The sequence below is a fragment of the Hakea prostrata genome, chromosome 2 (assembly GCF_041222555.1).
Source record: "Hakea prostrata isolate BN-2017 chromosome 2, UWA_Hpros_2, whole genome shotgun sequence".
NCBI lineage: Eukaryota > Viridiplantae > Streptophyta > Magnoliopsida > Proteales > Proteaceae > Hakea > Hakea prostrata.
In genome coordinates this window covers 7,217,653-7,233,942 of record NC_142601.1, presented here as the reverse complement: position 1 = coordinate 7,233,942, position 16,290 = coordinate 7,217,653, and the positions used below count along the sequence as shown (strand labels likewise).

The 16,290-nt window shown below is 36.6% G+C and overlaps 2 protein-coding genes across 2 annotated transcripts; both read right to left on the bottom strand.

The window, feature by feature from the left end:
• Positions 1-524: 524 nt before the first annotated feature.
• On the bottom strand, positions 525-8,521 carry PDIL1-4 (PDI-like 1-4). Its single transcript, XM_089144076.1, has 12 exons — positions 7,818-8,521; positions 5,333-5,462; positions 4,406-4,571; positions 4,198-4,316; positions 4,001-4,081; positions 3,560-3,646; positions 3,376-3,450; positions 3,134-3,202; positions 2,968-3,048; positions 2,725-2,859; positions 1,111-1,167; positions 525-1,014 (listed from the first exon to the last, which is right to left on the bottom strand). The coding sequence occupies exons 1-12, from the start codon at positions 8,381-8,383 to the stop codon at positions 847-849; spliced, it is 1,734 nt and encodes a 577-aa protein (XP_089000202.1). The 5' UTR covers positions 8,384-8,521; the 3' UTR covers positions 525-846.
• A 3,369-nt stretch (positions 8,522-11,890) lies between these two features.
• On the bottom strand, positions 11,891-13,442 carry LOC149023535 (caffeoylshikimate esterase-like). Its single transcript, XM_089144077.1, has one exon. It carries the CDS (start codon positions 13,029-13,031, stop codon positions 11,997-11,999), a length of 1,035 nt encoding a protein of 344 aa, XP_089000203.1. The 5' UTR covers positions 13,032-13,442; the 3' UTR covers positions 11,891-11,996.
• Between the last annotated feature and the right edge of the window lie 2,848 nt (positions 13,443-16,290).

Here is a 16,290-nt window from a genome sequence, read left to right as displayed (position 1 = left end):
TCTCTTGTCCAATGGTGTATGCCCAAAATGCATTAGCATTTGACTTGGTTTTCTCATATTTTATGCACTTTTTTTTATATTTGTATTAATTTATTAATGTTTATTTACGCAAATGATATAAAGCCAAGAGTTACTGATCTTGACCAACTTTTGATAATGATAAATCACCAGTTTTTTCTGAAAGACAGCTAGCAGAAAAAATATCTAAATATCCAATTACGATTATTTTAATCTACTCGATTTTGTATTTAATCATAATATTCTTCATTATCATTATTTTTTAAATAAAGAGATGCATTTAGTTCATACATACACCAATGACAGTTTAACAAGACATACTGATGAGTCATTTTCAAAATCTTCTTTTATAATTATAGTATTTTCAATTATTAAATATTATCAAATAAAGATGTCTTCTTCTTTTTTTTTTTCCCAAAAAACCCAAAATTTTATACAAACGAATCTGGGGAAATCCTCCCAGAGTGAAACATTAAAGAGTTTAAAGAGTTCTCCAAACAAGAGGGTGGTCCCAAAGATAACTTCTAACATATGTGATTTGTATACATATAAGACATCAGTTGGTCTCAAAGTTCACATTAATCGATCAGGTTTTGTACAACCCAACGATTTAAACAAAAAAAAAAAAAAGTTGACATACTGACCTTAAACACCTCTAGCAACTGATACTACCATGTAAAAATTAACTTAGTTTTATCGATCAGCACGAAGGAAAATAAAAATAGAAGCTTTTATCGGGTTTCTCTAGCGATTAACTGTGTGTCAAAACTCGATATACGAATCTCTTCTTTACCTAGCTAACCTGATAAATAAGTGTAACCCCATTGATCACAATTCATCCTTCACGTCATTAGAGCTGTCCTTTTCGCTTCCACTAGCATCAACACTACCAGATTTTGGAGTACCATATGGTTTCTCGAGCTTGAAAGGAATTGATGCATGCTTCTTGATGAATTTATAGAATGCCACCACTGTCCTATCTGCGTCAACAGTAACCTGCTTGCAGAAGGAAGAAAATACATTGTCATTAGCTCACAGACGATGTAATAAGTACTGAAGCAAATAAGAAGTTTCAGTCACTAGCTCCATTACAGGATCAAAACTCTTGTTTCCAGCAGGGAAGAAGAGAATTGTGGGGAACCCATCGGCCTGCAAAAAGAAAATCATAAGCACTTGTTACTTCATTTATTTGTGGGTTCTCATTTTCTATCATTGTCCTCTCCAGGCATTCTAATTCTCATAGACAAGAAAAGACTGGGACCCAAGAGCCATAGAAGGAAATCACATAAATAATCAAGGGAAAAATAGGCTAATATAAATAGTGAATTCATTAAACCCGCATTTCCAAAAATGGGTATATAACCCTCATGCATAGTTTCACATCCTAAACAATCAGATAAGGATAATCAATCACGATGGTAAGTCTACAGTAGTCTTGGCAAATGCTGACACAAGATTGGCTATGCACTCTATACAGATTTTCAATCAGATAAAGCAGCAAATAATGCACGATGAGTTAGAAACAGAAAACTTACCAACCAAATCCAACATGCCAATGATGGTCCATTTGAAGCATTAGGGAGTTAAAACAAATGAGAAAGTTAAAATGGGTTCAGTACCCTAAATACAATGTATCACCTTCTACCAATCAAGATTGGTGTCAGAATTGTTCTCTGCTAAATCACCAGTACAAGGTCAGATAAGCATCTTATGTAGAATCCTTACACCCAAAGGCTGCACTCATGTGATTTACCTTCAAAGAACAGAACAAAGCAATCTCACCTACCAACACAACCAAAGGATGGCATGCCTCATACATATGTTGAACTACCTTGACATGAATAAGAGAGAAATACAAGCGGGGAAGAGTCTGTCAAAGGAAGATTTTCAATCAATTTACAAAGAAGGTGCCAGTGAGCCATTCTGGTGCTTCCCCAACACAAAGGTCCAATTCAAATGAGACCACCGGAGTTTTTCAGGACAGATGAGATGAGGCTCCTTACTACTAGAGTTGAGCAATAGATATACCAATGAAAATGGTGATGCCAATGACAGTTAGGACAAGCGTAGTGTAAAGCAGTTCATATGGTGCCACGGAAGTACTAATCATACTAGAAATTGATACTAATGAAAACAATAAATATGAAATGCAAATCCATAAAGTAGATAAAACATGGCATAGGACATGTTTGGAATAGAGAAAATAGCAACATGATGAATGGCAGTACATTTCAACTCTTGTAAATTCATGACCACATACTAAGGCCGTCATCGACAGAAAACTATTCTTAAATGGCATATTCTTGAAAACGACTGTCATTGCTAAGTAGTTTTTCAGTGAAGGGAGGGGATTCTCTGAGCGACCACGCATGGAGTAGCACACCAATTAGGTGCAACAAAACAGTATCATACATGGTAGCACATCAAGGCCGTTTCAATTGTGGAGATAGACACCAAGCGCCAACCCCATTCTGGTTACACAGAGTGACTTTTCCTTTGTTAAATCAATAACTAAATCATATGCATTGTGTTGAGACTAAAGTCAGAACAGAGATTAGCATGCTATTTATCCCAATTCAACTAAGAAACCATAGCATGAGGATGCAAATATAATTTTAGGGTTTTCCCTTCTACAAACTTCAAGGCAGTGGACTTAACAATTGCATAATAAACAACTCATTATAATTTAAAATCCATGATCAAGACCTTTGCTCTTGGGTGCTCATTGGTGGTTGCATCCATTTTGGCAATGACTAGAGAGTCGATACCCCGCAGATGCCTGGCAAGTTTGTTGTAAATGGGCTCCAGTGATTGACAGTGCCCACACCATGGTGCATAGAGCTGGTACATAGCAAGAATTCAAAATCATGTCCATTATAACATAAAATTCAAAAGGGAAAAAAGAAGTTTAAAAAGCTTCCATATTTAACCATGCAGACAGATTACTACCTCAAGGAGAACATCCTTTGACTCATCTAACACAATCTCATCAAAGTTATTTCCAACTACTACCTTCACATCTCCGTCATTCTGACAAAAAATACATATGAAACAAAGTGGGTTCAGGGTGAAGAGATGGAGTTCAAGATCAAAACACTAAAACATTATAACTTACAGTCTCAGGAATTGGATCTGACTTATAGAAAGGCTTAAGCTTGTCTTCAAGGAAATCCTCCCCAAATGCCTGACAGACAACAGGAGAGTATTATAGCAGTTAGAAAATATATATCACATCAAGTATATTTGGAATTTAGGAGCAAACTGTGTTTTATGTAGAGTGGAATGTCTAAATGTACATGAAATTATATATACCACACACGGGGGTAAAGAGTATTAAAAGTTTTTAGGTGTTTCAACCTTAATACGGTCTAGGGTCACTTCACCATTCAATATATACTTCTTAGCATCATCATTTCCAGTGTAAGCAAGAACCTGTAGACAATCAAATGTCATATTACAGTTGTTAACCAAGATCCTCCATGACTAGCCTTTATCTCCATTAATATAAAACTGCCAAGATAAAGAAAGAAGATAAAGTTACATGTGGACCATCTCCAGCAACACCAAAGAATTCCGAAACCGGTTTCCCAACGTCTTCATTATCCATTTCAACATGTACAAATAAAAGCTGCAGAATCAAAAACACCAGAATGAATCTTAGGCAAGACGTTTATGTTTTGGCTTATAAATAGTGGAACATTGCATCAACAGAAGTCACATTTGTGATGATAAATGCCAAACATCTTAGCTTACGTAAATTACACTTAAGATAGATCAATTTGAATTGGCAAGCTTGCTAAATAACTCCCTGACAACTCATCATTCAGTTGGTTAAATTGGTCGGACATGTTCCAACTCAATCAGAAGATCATCCGAGACAAAAATCAAATCTAAAAGCCGCCTTGAAATATGGTGGTAAAACTGATGTTAACTAAAACTCAAGCGACAGGATGAACAAATTCTTCAAGTAGTCTGAAATTACCTTCCCCTTGAAAATTTTTGCTGCCTCCTGAAATACTGGAAGAATCCTTTCTGAATCCTTTGACATGGCAAACAGCAACAGCTGATAGAAAGAAGAAAAAAAAACCAACTGACATGTCAACCATGGGACAAATATCCACCTATCCAGGAAGGAATTGAGTTTTTAAGATAAGAGCTGTAAGCAGAACATTCAGTTACCTGTTTCTTTATTGGACTTTCAAAAATCAGAGCACTACTTTCCCGAGTGAATGTAGTCACTAAAGGAAGCTTGTTAGCAAACACAAAATCAGCTATCCCGGATTTGGTAAATTGTCCGTCTGTAGAAATAAAAAGCCAAGAACTAAGGATTTTGATGAATCAACAGTTTAAAGCATATAACACATACAAAGTCATTAAGAGGACCAACCAAAGTGGCTCAGTTTTTCTGCCTCTTTCTTCAGCAACACCAGAGCAGGACGTTTAACTTCGGGGTCAATGTGGAACAGCTTTGCTACATCAGGACTGGCAGTTTGGTAGAAGTTAACATCATCTTCAACTTTGGACGCAGCAGAAAGCTCATTACTTTCTGGACCCTAATGTTATTTGAGAAATCAAGTTGATAAGTGACCCATGATCATGGTAAAAAGTAGGAAATTCAATTATATCATTCAGATGTGTAAACAATAACCTGGAACCAAATGAATGTTCACAATCTCAAAATTGGAACTCAATAATTCAGGCTAACTGAGCAGTTTGTGGCTCTTATGACTTCAATATCTAACTGAACCTCAGAGGAACTCCATGTTAATCATCAAGTTCCAAAAATTGGAGTAAATGATCTGGTTAAAAAAATATATATATCCAATTCAATTAAAATGACATGTGACTCATTCCTACAGATGGAGGAAGTTGCAGTTGTTTAGCAACAAAGGGGGTTTAATGGATCTCTTTACTCAAGGAATCATCATTGCAATGAAGCTTGTCAAATAGAATTTACAACACTTGTAATGTTATACAGATGGATGATGGCATTGGAGGAACAAATGTAGACTCTGTTATAAGAAATAGCAGGCAGTTTGATCAGAGTTGAGCTTAAGAATCTAATGAAGAAACTATTCAACCAATATCAGATTTAATGACACATGGATGTCCTGCTTCTTTTCAAAAATCAAGCATAATGCTAATTAGAGATAACCACTCCACTGATGGACAACTAGAAACGGGGTGTCAAAACATTCTTCAAAAGCAAAGGCATAAAAGAAAAGGGAAAAGATTCAGGTAATCTAAAATGTTGTAAGACAAGTACATCATTTGCTGACAGCAAAAAAAACATGGAGAAAGTGTAAGGAATTACCACAAGAGAATCAAGATAAGCCACAACGAGTTTATCTTCAGTGTTTAACACCCGTTCTGCATCCTCTACCGTGGTTATATTGGATATACCAGGTCCAGTCTTCTTTGTAATCCAAGTAACGATAGCATCTCTGCAGAATCAAATGAACAAATCAGCCTTCACCATTTAAGTACATTTGTGAAACAAATTATCCACCTGCACTGAAACCAGGTCTCACATAGTAAAATAATCAAGTATCCAATAGTTCCTTGTAAGATCTCCACTAGAATATTAATTCAAAAATTTTCATATCAACTAATCAAGATTGCCTCAAAATTGATTTAGAACTTATATAAACTTAGAAACTAAGTGAATAAAGTTCTAAAAGCAGTATGCCAATCTCACCCCCACCCCAAAAAAAATAAAAAATTATAATAATGAGGATAATAATGATATGAGGATGATGTTTCCCAAAGAATTAGAATAGGGTTGATAAAGTGGATAGGTGCATCCAAGGTCTTGTGTGATCGATGTATTCCCTTAAAGCTCAAGACAACATTCTATAGGACGGTTGTTCGACTAGTAAGGATGTATGGTGCTGAGTATTGGACTATTAAAAAGCATCATATAGATAAACTCAGTGTAGCAGAAATGAGGATGCTAATATGGATGAATGGCAAAACTAGGAAGGATAAGATAAAAAATGGACATATTAGAGCTGATCTGAGTGTAGCTCCGATAAGTGATAAGCTATAAGAAAGTCGTTTGAGGTGGGGTGGTATAGCCACATTCAACCGAGGCTTGTTAATGCCCTTGTATGGAGAAGTGATTTAATCTAGACTGAAGGAATTAGAAGAGCAAGGGGCAAACCTAAAATAACCATAAGAGAAGTGGTGAGAAACGATATGCATAGCATAGGCATGGCCTTAAGCAGAGCTGATTGGAAGGCAAAACTTTAAGACAATAGAGAGTTGATCAACAATGAGCAAAATTTTTATTCTAGCTAGAATTTTTTATTCTTTTTTCATTCGTTAGTTAGTGGCGTGAAGCTGTTTTGGTTGTTTGTCAGGGCATCTTCTCTCCGTGTTTTATTTTCCCTTCCAAATTTTAAGAATTTTCCTGTTACAACTAAAAAAAATAAGAAATAAATAAAAAAAATTAAAAAAAAAATCCGTGAGATATAAGTTATATGTACAAAAGATGCAACTATCATGCACAACTACATGCAGTTATAAGAAAGAAAAAGGGGAGGGGTGTTAACAGATGAATCCATGAACTTGGATGCTTCCAATTAAGTTCTAAAATCCTTTCCATCAATGTATGGTTTAAAACTGACATGTTAAGTTTTAGACCATTAGCTCACATATACATGAGTAGGTATATCATTTCTACAACTTGAGTCCAAGTAATGCAGCCGTTAGGAAATCATCAGTTCTTCCCACAGCACTCAATTGGTACCTAATTGTCAAAGCATCAAATGATTTTTATCCACTCAAGGATTACAAAAACAACAAGAATGTCACAGAGGAACAATTAATAGGTCAGACAACAATGTTATACTGGAGGAAAAATGAGCAACAAATGCTAGGTAATCCCCGTTAAATGAAAAAATAGGTGACACTCTGTTAGCAATTTCAAACGCAAATGATGCTAAATATAGAAACAACGATCAAAGGCCACAACCAAAGGTTGCTACCAATGAGTTGCATTATAATCAATATTCATCCATCAATTGAGTTAGATTACTCACCAAACCCTGATGGTGTAGCTCAGTTAAAGAAACAGAGGGAAATAAGCATGTATTTGGAAGTGCTCACTTAGGAAGTATAAGTTAATTACAATGATATTAGCTTTTCCAAGTCAGTTACTCAAAATGATATTAACATTTCCAAACCAGAAAATTGCATATGCCCTTAATAACAGGGAAGTCTTTTTATTTTCCCTTTTCATTTCCCCCGGGGGCGATGGGAGGCTGTGTTTGAGGTTGATTGAAACATACTAGTTGAGTAGGCCGACCTAAAACCAAATTCCTATTTCAGTCATTATTACTGAAACAGCACAATTGCGCAAACAGATGAAGGTGTAAACAACATAAGCTACACATGCACATTAAAGATTAAAAAATAATAATAATAATAATAATAATAATAATAATAATAATAATCAAACTGAGTTCTCATTATAACTATTTAATCTGTATACATCCTTATTCCTCATTTCATTGACGGACAATTTTAATGGTACAAAATTATGATTAACGAAACTTGTATCTATAGATCATGATTCAGTGGTTCAATTGAAGATGATTTTCTCGATTTCGGGTTAGTCGAACACTGACAACCCAGTGGAATAAACAAGTAGTCAGATATTAGCTCAGAAGCTAACTACCCAAGTGAAATCTGAAATAAAATGACGTCACTTCAAGCACGGAAGCTTATATAATCTGAATTGAAATAAATATCTAAGAATTAAGCAAACAGAACAGCAAAAAAATCAAAATCTTTACTTGGTTCTGGGGCCCTGGTACGTCTTGTGAATGCCATCGATGAAGAAGATCACCGTCGGAAACCCCTGCACATCATACTTCTCCGCCAAATCATTCTCCTCAGTCGCGTCCACCTTAGCTAGTGCCGCCACTCCCTTCAACTCCGTCGCAGCTCCGGCGTATTCCGGAGCAAGAGCCTGGCAGTGTCCACACCACGGGGCATAGAATTCAACCATCACATATCGATTACTCTCCAAAAAATCACTAAAATTGCCCTCTTTCAACACAACAACATCCTTCTCGTCAACCGCCGACTGTGAATTCGACTCGTGATCGGAGTATGTTTCGTCAAAATCCTCAAAATTGTCCAAATCTTCATCACCTTCATAACTGGAGAAATCTGGATCTAAATCAGAATGTGTATCAGTGAGAATTTTTTCGTCATCTTCCTCGAGGAAACTAAGATCTTCTTCGAGATCTTCGTCTTTCTTAGACGAATCCTTGGAGGGAGCTGCAGATGCAGAGAAGATACCATGGGAGATCAGAAGCGCTGCGATGGAGAGAAAGAGTAGGAATCGAGTCGACATTGCGATTCGGATTTCGAACAAATCGGGGAGAGGGAGATAGAGAAAATGAAATTCTAAGGGTTTTAAGCTAAGACCCGAGATTTGAGTACCCTGAGTACCGGACTCGGACTCGAGGGTAAGGTGAAAATGCGGCGAGCCCACCGTCCACGATCTGACATTGGGAATTGGGCTTACCTTACTATGCTAGTCCCACTCTCACGAGTTTCGCCATTAGGAAAGAAGAAACTCTCCCGTTGGCGAAGGCCACGTGGCCTATGGTGATTGGAGTGTCAATGACGTGTCATGATACAATAGGTTTAAAATGTATATTTGAATATTAATAAAATAATTCAAAAGTGAGACCCTGGTACACGTGATAGGTCTCTCATATATTTCATATTTATTGTGTGGAGAAAAAACGTCAAAAAATGATCGATACCACCCAATGGGAAATAAGCAATTTATTTCATTATCGAAAAAAGTAAAAGATAATATTTTATTGCCGTTGGATCTAGCTATGACCCTTGAGGGGGACTACCGCCTGATCTATAATCCAAAGGGTTGCTTCACAAGATATCAACCCTATACCTCGAGGCAACGATCCCACCTTTAAGGTGTGGAAACCATACCATGGACTATTTAGATTATAGAATTAATTTTCTTCTTAAATATGTGGTGGAAGGAATATCATAATAGGATCTTGATTCTTCTAGAGGACTTAGCCTATTCTAGTCCTTTATTAATCTTTTAATGGAGAAAATCTGCCTTGGTTTTCATGAAATTATATAGATGTATGCATGGTTTTACATCTTCATTGATATCCTCTCATTTGAATTAGTCACGTATAAATGATAGATTAAACTGTGTCAATAGTTCTATTGATGGTCGTTAAATTGAGAAGTCCCATTGTAGATTGAAATCTATGGATATAAATTATTTGTTGTGCACGAGCACATCCCTCTATTATGCACAACAGTGCAATGCCACAGTGTGACACGTGAAGTTTAAATAAAAAATTGAGATTAGAACTGACTTAAAGTGGGGAAAAAAGAAAAGAAAAATCTGTGAAACCCGTATAGCTTAACAGCCACCCATTTCTAAAAATCTAGTTCAAACACTCTTCAAACCAGTTCATACACTTGATGGAGGAAAGGGAATGGTAGGGAAATGGTGGGATTTGAGAAGTGTTTGAACTGGGCTTTTGGAAATGAATGGGTATATGCTAAATAACTATCACAAAAATAGTTTTTTTTTTTTTTTTCCACTTAAAATCAAACTTTAAATCTCAACATTCTTTGTAACATATTTGACCGCATTGGGCACTGCACTCTTGTGAATATCCGTGATGACTATTTAGCTGAACTCCCATTCACACGAAAAAAAAAAGAAATAGTTTACGTTTAGTTTGCTTTGATGTAATGCTCAGCCTTAGGGCCTGTTTTGTCTTTTGCCTTTTCATAGCATTAGTAGTGCTCCTTTGGGACATAGTCCAATATGGGTGCAAGAGCTTATTGATTGGGATACTTGCCATTGAAAGTTACCTTTACTTCAGTCTCTATTTTCTCCATGTGAGGTTCAAGCTATTTTAACAATCCCTTTATTATCTCCTAATACTCTAGACTCTTGGATATAGGACAAAACAAAGGATGGTAAGTTCACTATGAAGTCTGCTTATTATCAATGCTTAGATATGGCTGATGATCAAGGTAATGTTGCTTCTTCTTCCCCATCTTCAATATATTGGAAAATTATTTAGCAGATTCCTACTCTTCCAAAGATTAAACAATTTTTGTGGCGATCCTCATATGAAGCTATTGCAATTGAAAGCTCCTTCTTCTTGAAAAATGTTTCACTTACCTTCTATGTCTAATTTGTGGTCATGATTCGGAGAATGTATGTCATGCTTTGTTTTTTTGTCATCATGCAAAAGAGTGTTGGAGACTATCTCCCCTCCGTATTAATACATTTGATTTTTTAGAGACAAATTTATTTGATTAAATGGATTTTATCAAAATAAAATTCAATGGTTGTGAAAATTTAACCCTAGTGAATCAGATGTGGAGTGATTAGCTTGGTGTATATGGAATACTAGGAATGATGCACTTTTTAGAAGGATTGATGCATCCATAATTCATACAATGACTACTTTCTCTTATTTATGTGCAGATATACAATCTCACATTATGGATCTTTAAAGGGCTCATGGGGATCCTCATCCAAGGCCTAGTCATATCGTTTTTTAAGAACTTGCTCTCTTTCAAATTTTCGCTGATGGATCATGGGATAGTTCTTCATATAAAGGAGGTAAAGGGTGCATCATGTGGGACTATAATGATGGTTTTGTAGCGGCTCAAAGCAGATGTGGTCATAGTGCCTCAGCAGTTGCTGAGGCACTATGACCACATCTGCTTTGTAGAGATCTTATGAAATGGAGAACAAATTTTCAAAAATCTAATTGTTTCTCATTAATCATCTTCCCCTTCTGGTTTTGGATTTTGATGTACCTACTTTGTGAAGAAAAAGGAACAAAATATATAGATCAGAAGATTCAGAATGGGCTTAACTGCCAACGAACCTATTTAAGAACTATCAACGAAATCTCACCAAGATTTTGCCGTTTCGCTTGTTTCGGCAGCTAGCGAACGGCGAAGTTCGCCGACAATTCGCACCTTGTATTTGAGTAATTGCACATTCAAATTTGAACTAAGGATAATATGGTCATTATTAGGATGATGGTAATATAGTTATTTTACTAATGATTTAATAGAATATTAGATGGAACGTTAGGAGTGTATAACTTGTAATTTAGGGCACTAAAGCCTGCAATTCAAAGTTTAAGCCCCACTAAAGCGTGCAATCTATAATTTTCTCTAAATTTTATTATGAATTTCAAAATTTCTACTTTTAAAAATACATTTTTGAAAGTAAAAATGCTTGAAACTGCTAGTAGAAACACCTGATGAGTTATCAAACGGGTTCATAAAAATCGAAACTATTTTTATTTAAATCCCAAAAATTTCTCCAAAATTCCAAATGCCTCTCTTTTTCTTGGATAATTTTCACTTGGACCTGCATTTCAACTCAAATTATTTTTAACCCAAAAAGATTGACATCTTGCATTTGCCTTCCTGTGGTGCTCAAAGGTTATAAATATCTCACGATGTGAGGCGGTATTTATCGATACATATTTATATTTGGATACAATTGCTACGATACATATCGATACATTTCTCTATTAGATTGCACTAAAATACATCAAGCAATACCATATACCTAATATGAGGCAATACGTCGCTTAAAATCACTTAACCCATACAATACTCAAAGACTAATACTTTAACCAATACCATATAATGCGCAATATGAGGCAATACGTCGCTTAAAATCACTTAACCCATACAATACTCAAAGACTAATACTTTAACCTTGTTGTTATCCAATAAAAACCAAACAAAAATTAGACCAAAATATCCTTATATCATTTCAACCACTGAGAATTTTCAATCCTAGGTTTCTGATTAGAAAAAGGAAAAAACGTACAATTTTAACTTTTTTATTTTACATTTAAGGACTTTAAAAGTTCAATGTTACAAAGTGAAGCAGTTCAAGACGACTCAGCCTCAGCGTGGTTGTACTACGCGGAAAACGGTGGTGATGTAGGCGGAGCAGCTACGAGTGTTTCGCCGGCGGCGGCCCTTATGCGGAGCCAGTCGACGATCTCGCCAAAGACCAAATCAACGTTCTCTTGAGGCTCACCAATGATCTGATGCAACATGTCGGGGTATATCCGAAGAGTTTTGTCATTGCTGGAGGCGCGTCGATGCAGCTCTTCCACGCAGGCAGGATCGCACACCTTATCCTCCTCGCCGTGAACAATCAGCAGCGGCAGATCCACCTCCTCAAACCTCTCTTGCAGTTCACTTGAAATCCTCAGAAGTTCCTTCGCCGTGGCTGCTCGAGGTCTTCCTGGGGTTCGCCTAGGAGATGCCTTTGCTAATTTCCTCTTCCACTCCTCCTTAAATGACAATTCCACGATGGTTCCTCTAGTGGGCACAACCTGCCAAGTCGGAATCAACGCTGCCGCCAGTGACAGGAAATGCTCCAGTGGCCATGGAGGTTTTATCTTGTCGCTCACTCCACACATGGCTCCATTGAGTACGACGCCTGACCATGGCCGCAAGGCGTTTGTGTTTTTGCCTCTGAGATAGATGAGGAGTGCGATGGCTCCACCTAGTGACTCGGAGTAGAGAAAAGCAGGGAGAGACGATGGGTACTGAGAGCGGAAAGAGTCGAAGAAGGAGAGGCAATCGTCGATTACAGGGTTTATATCGGGAATATGGTTACGAAGGCCTTCGGAGAAGCCGTGACCTTGGTGGTCGATGGCGCAAGTGGCAAAGCCTGACTTGGCGATGAGGGTGGAGGTAAGCTGAACGAACCAGCTTGATTCTCCGGTGTAACCATGAACGACGGCAACGATGCCGAGAACCTTCTTGGGAGGAAGAGGGATCCAGGACTGGGTGAAGAGTTTCATGCCCCTGGCGTTGGTGATGAATTGGGATGAGTGAGAGATGGAGTGGCGTGCGTAGAATTCTTCTTTCGACAGAGACCCAAATGGGCTCAGCTCGTTCGCCTCACCTATCGGGTGAAGCAGCTTCTCTTTCTCCATCATCTGTGAAATGGTTCTCTGCTCCTACTCCCTATAATCTGAGGATAAGTAATACTCAACAGCTCCAGAGGAAGAGAAGTTTAGGGAGAGTAGAGCAGTAGTTGCAGAGTTAGGGACGAGTTGGTCACTCGTTGGAGGTTGGACTTCTTAAATTACGTGGATCAAGTAGTAGAAGTAGTTGCAGAATTGTAGAGTTGTTATTCATTGATTGGATAGAGATTTTGCAGACACCCTATTTTAAGGGTTGAACGTTATTGCTATCTCTATGTGCATCATTCAAGTCTGCTCCATATTTTAATGCGTCGGTTGATGAGTTTGGGTCCAGCATTAAAGCTTGATTTTGACACTTTAGAGAGGATACATAAATAAATGAGCTTGACTTCAATGTTGTGCAATTAATGTGCATATTGAGATCTTAAGAGATTCTAAACCGCTACAAGTGTTGTGCATTAATTGAGTGGCACTCAAGCAATTTTCGAAATAAATAGGAAGGTGGTGGATGGCTAGTGAAGAGCTAGGCTAGTGCCTCTAACGGGACAGTATCTGTGGTGTTTAATGTTGAATGGACAGTGTTGCTCGAAAAACTTGGTTGTTTGTGCAAGTTGAACTAACTTGCAAAACAATGAACCTGACCGGTGTGGTCAGAAAATTGAACAAAAGGGGTTGAGAGTTTGAAATATAGATAGAGGTTAAGTATACGTACTTGATGCTGTGAGGTAATGAAGCTTAATTGGTGTTCAATGATTACCTTAACCGTATGATCGCCCTCCCGTAAGGTACCTAATGATGGTTAGATCCTTGGTGTTCCTGCCTTTGATTGTATTTCTTTGTAGACTCTGATATTTTCATATTAGAGAAGATGTTATTTCTACTATAAATATGTAATGCACTTAACTTAATGAATAGTTAGATTGATCTCGTTCTAGTTTTCTTTTTTGTCTCTAATATTTTTTTATTTTTTATTTATTTTTATAACGCATTATCAATACTATTCCACTTGAAGTAATTGTGTTTTGAGCACAACTCTGTCGAAGTAATTGTGCACGATTCAGCTCAAAGTAATTGTGTACGACTCCACTCAAAGTAATTGTGTTTTAAGATAAATTTTCATATTAGTTTTTATATTCAAATATTCTTTATTACTTCAAACTTTAGAAGATGCACATATTATTTAATGTTTACATGGAATCTTGTTGGGGTAATTGTATTACAAATTCTTCAAATATACAAAAGGAAATGCAAACAATTGAGAGATGAAGACTTTAGCAAACAAGAGCTGAAGAGCAACGAACGAACCACCGATCGATGAGGTTGAGTCACACCGACCGCTTTAAGGTAATTGATGCACTCACTACCAAGGGTCCGCACCACCACCTCCAAGATAAAGCAACCCCAACAGAAGATGAGGAGTTCTCAGCCCTCAAGGAGCCAAAAGTTAGAGCACAACACAGACAACTCAAGAAAGAAATGAACTGAAACAAATAATGTGAATGAGGAGAGTCACAATAGCACACAAAGCAAGGAAAGGTTGGGATAAGGCCCAAACCACACCCCCACAAGGGGAGAATCAACTCCACAATGGAGAATCAATGGTTTGTCCCCCTCCACTAATGAAATAAACCCCCTTGACCTAACCCCCCACTACTGGGGAAGTAACTCTCAATTCACTTTTGGAATGAAAGGCTTTAACCCATCAAAGACCAACCCCCACCAGGTAAGGCCAGAATGGCAGAAGTGAAATGAGAAATAAAGGTCAAGAGTTAGAATTTGAGTAATCCACCACAAGTTAGCCCACCCATCACCATGACCAAGACCTTTAAGACCCATGACCAATGGCATGAAGAGCCTCATAACCAAAGTCATGAAGGGCCTCCTTTACTCATGGTGCCTCATTACCACCCTTACCTCATAGTGCCTCATTACCACCCTTACCTCAAGGGTCCCACACACAAACAAAACAATTAAATAAAAGAAATGCAAAAACTAATTTTGAAACTTAATATATAGATAATATAGATTTTAATAAAAAACCTAACAAATTTAATTTTATCTTTTATTCCTATTTTATATTAATTTACATCATGTCAAATCTTACAAAATTGGAATTTGCGGCCCTTAATAATACGAGCAAGAATTACATGTCATGGGTTCTTGATGCTGAGATCCAACTTGATGTTAAAGGTCTTGGAAATGCAATTTTGAAAGAAAAATAAGCATCCAATCAAAATAAGGCGACAACCATGATTTTCCTTTGCCATCATCTCTATGAAGGATTGAAAGCAGAATATTTGACGGAGAAAGATCCACTTGAATTGTGGATTAATTTAAAAGAAATGTATGATCATTAAAAGACGGTAATCATACCTAAAGCTCTCTATGAATGGATGCACTTGAGTTTGCAAGATTTTAAAACTGTAAACGAGTACAATTCTATAATTTTTAAAATTAGTTCTCGTTATGTGGAGAAAATATTACTGATGAAGACTTATTAAAAAAAACATTTTCAACTTTTCATGCTTCAAATATGCTATTACAACAACAATATCGTGAAAAGGGTTTTAAGAAGTATTCTGAATTGATCTCATGCCTCCTTGTGGCTGAGTAAAATAATAAATTATTAATAAAAAATCATGAAGCTCGTCCTAATAGTTCTGTTCCATTCTTTGAAGTGAATACATCAATTCATGATAAGCATGAAAGAAGACAAAATAATAATCATGGCTGTGGACGGGGAAAAAGACAGAATTATTATCGTCCTTATGATGGAAATAAACAAGAGAAACGTAAGGATTCTCAAAGTAACTCTTCAAAGATTAAATATAATGTTTATTACCGAAGTGGAATGAAAGGCCATTGGTTGTGTGTTTGTCGTACTCTAGAATATTTTGTTAAGCTTTATCAAGCTTCAATTAAAAAGAAGGAAAATAATATGGAGACAAATTTGACTTTCCAAAATATTGATATTGAAGCAAATTTTACTTATAAAGAAGATGATTTTAATGGCTTCACAGACATTACACATCTAGATGTTGCAGATTTCTTTGAAGACAATATTTGATGATTTGGTTATATTATTTGGGTTCAAATAAAATAATGTTATGTTTTCAATTAGTTTTTTTTTCTTTTAGTTTTATTCATTTCTTTATGATTTTTTACATATATATTTACATATATATATATATTTTTTTTATGTATTTTGTTTCATTTTAATGAAGAATATGGATATCCCTCAATTTTCAATTGGATCTAAGATCAGTGAAGA

What these genes read in the sequence shown, in the direction of transcription:
- PDIL1-4 (XM_089144076.1), bottom strand. Translation starts at nt 8,383, where the DNA reads ATGTCGACTCGATTCCTACTCTTTCTCTCCATCGCAGCGCTTCTGATC. An exon ending in TACCAGGGCCCCAGAACCAA is followed by an intron (nt 5,463 to 7,817) that starts GTAAAGATTTTG and finishes TTGATTCTGCAG; the next exon opens with AGATGCTATCGTTACTTGGA. An exon ending in CAAAAATTTTCAAGGGGAAG is followed by an intron (nt 3,647 to 4,000) that starts GTAATTTCAGAC and finishes TTGATTCTGCAG; the next exon opens with CTTTTATTTGTACATGTTGA.
- LOC149023535 (XM_089144077.1), bottom strand. Translation starts at nt 13,031, where the DNA reads ATGATGGAGAAAGAGAAGCTGCTTCACCCGATAGGTGAGGCGAACGAG.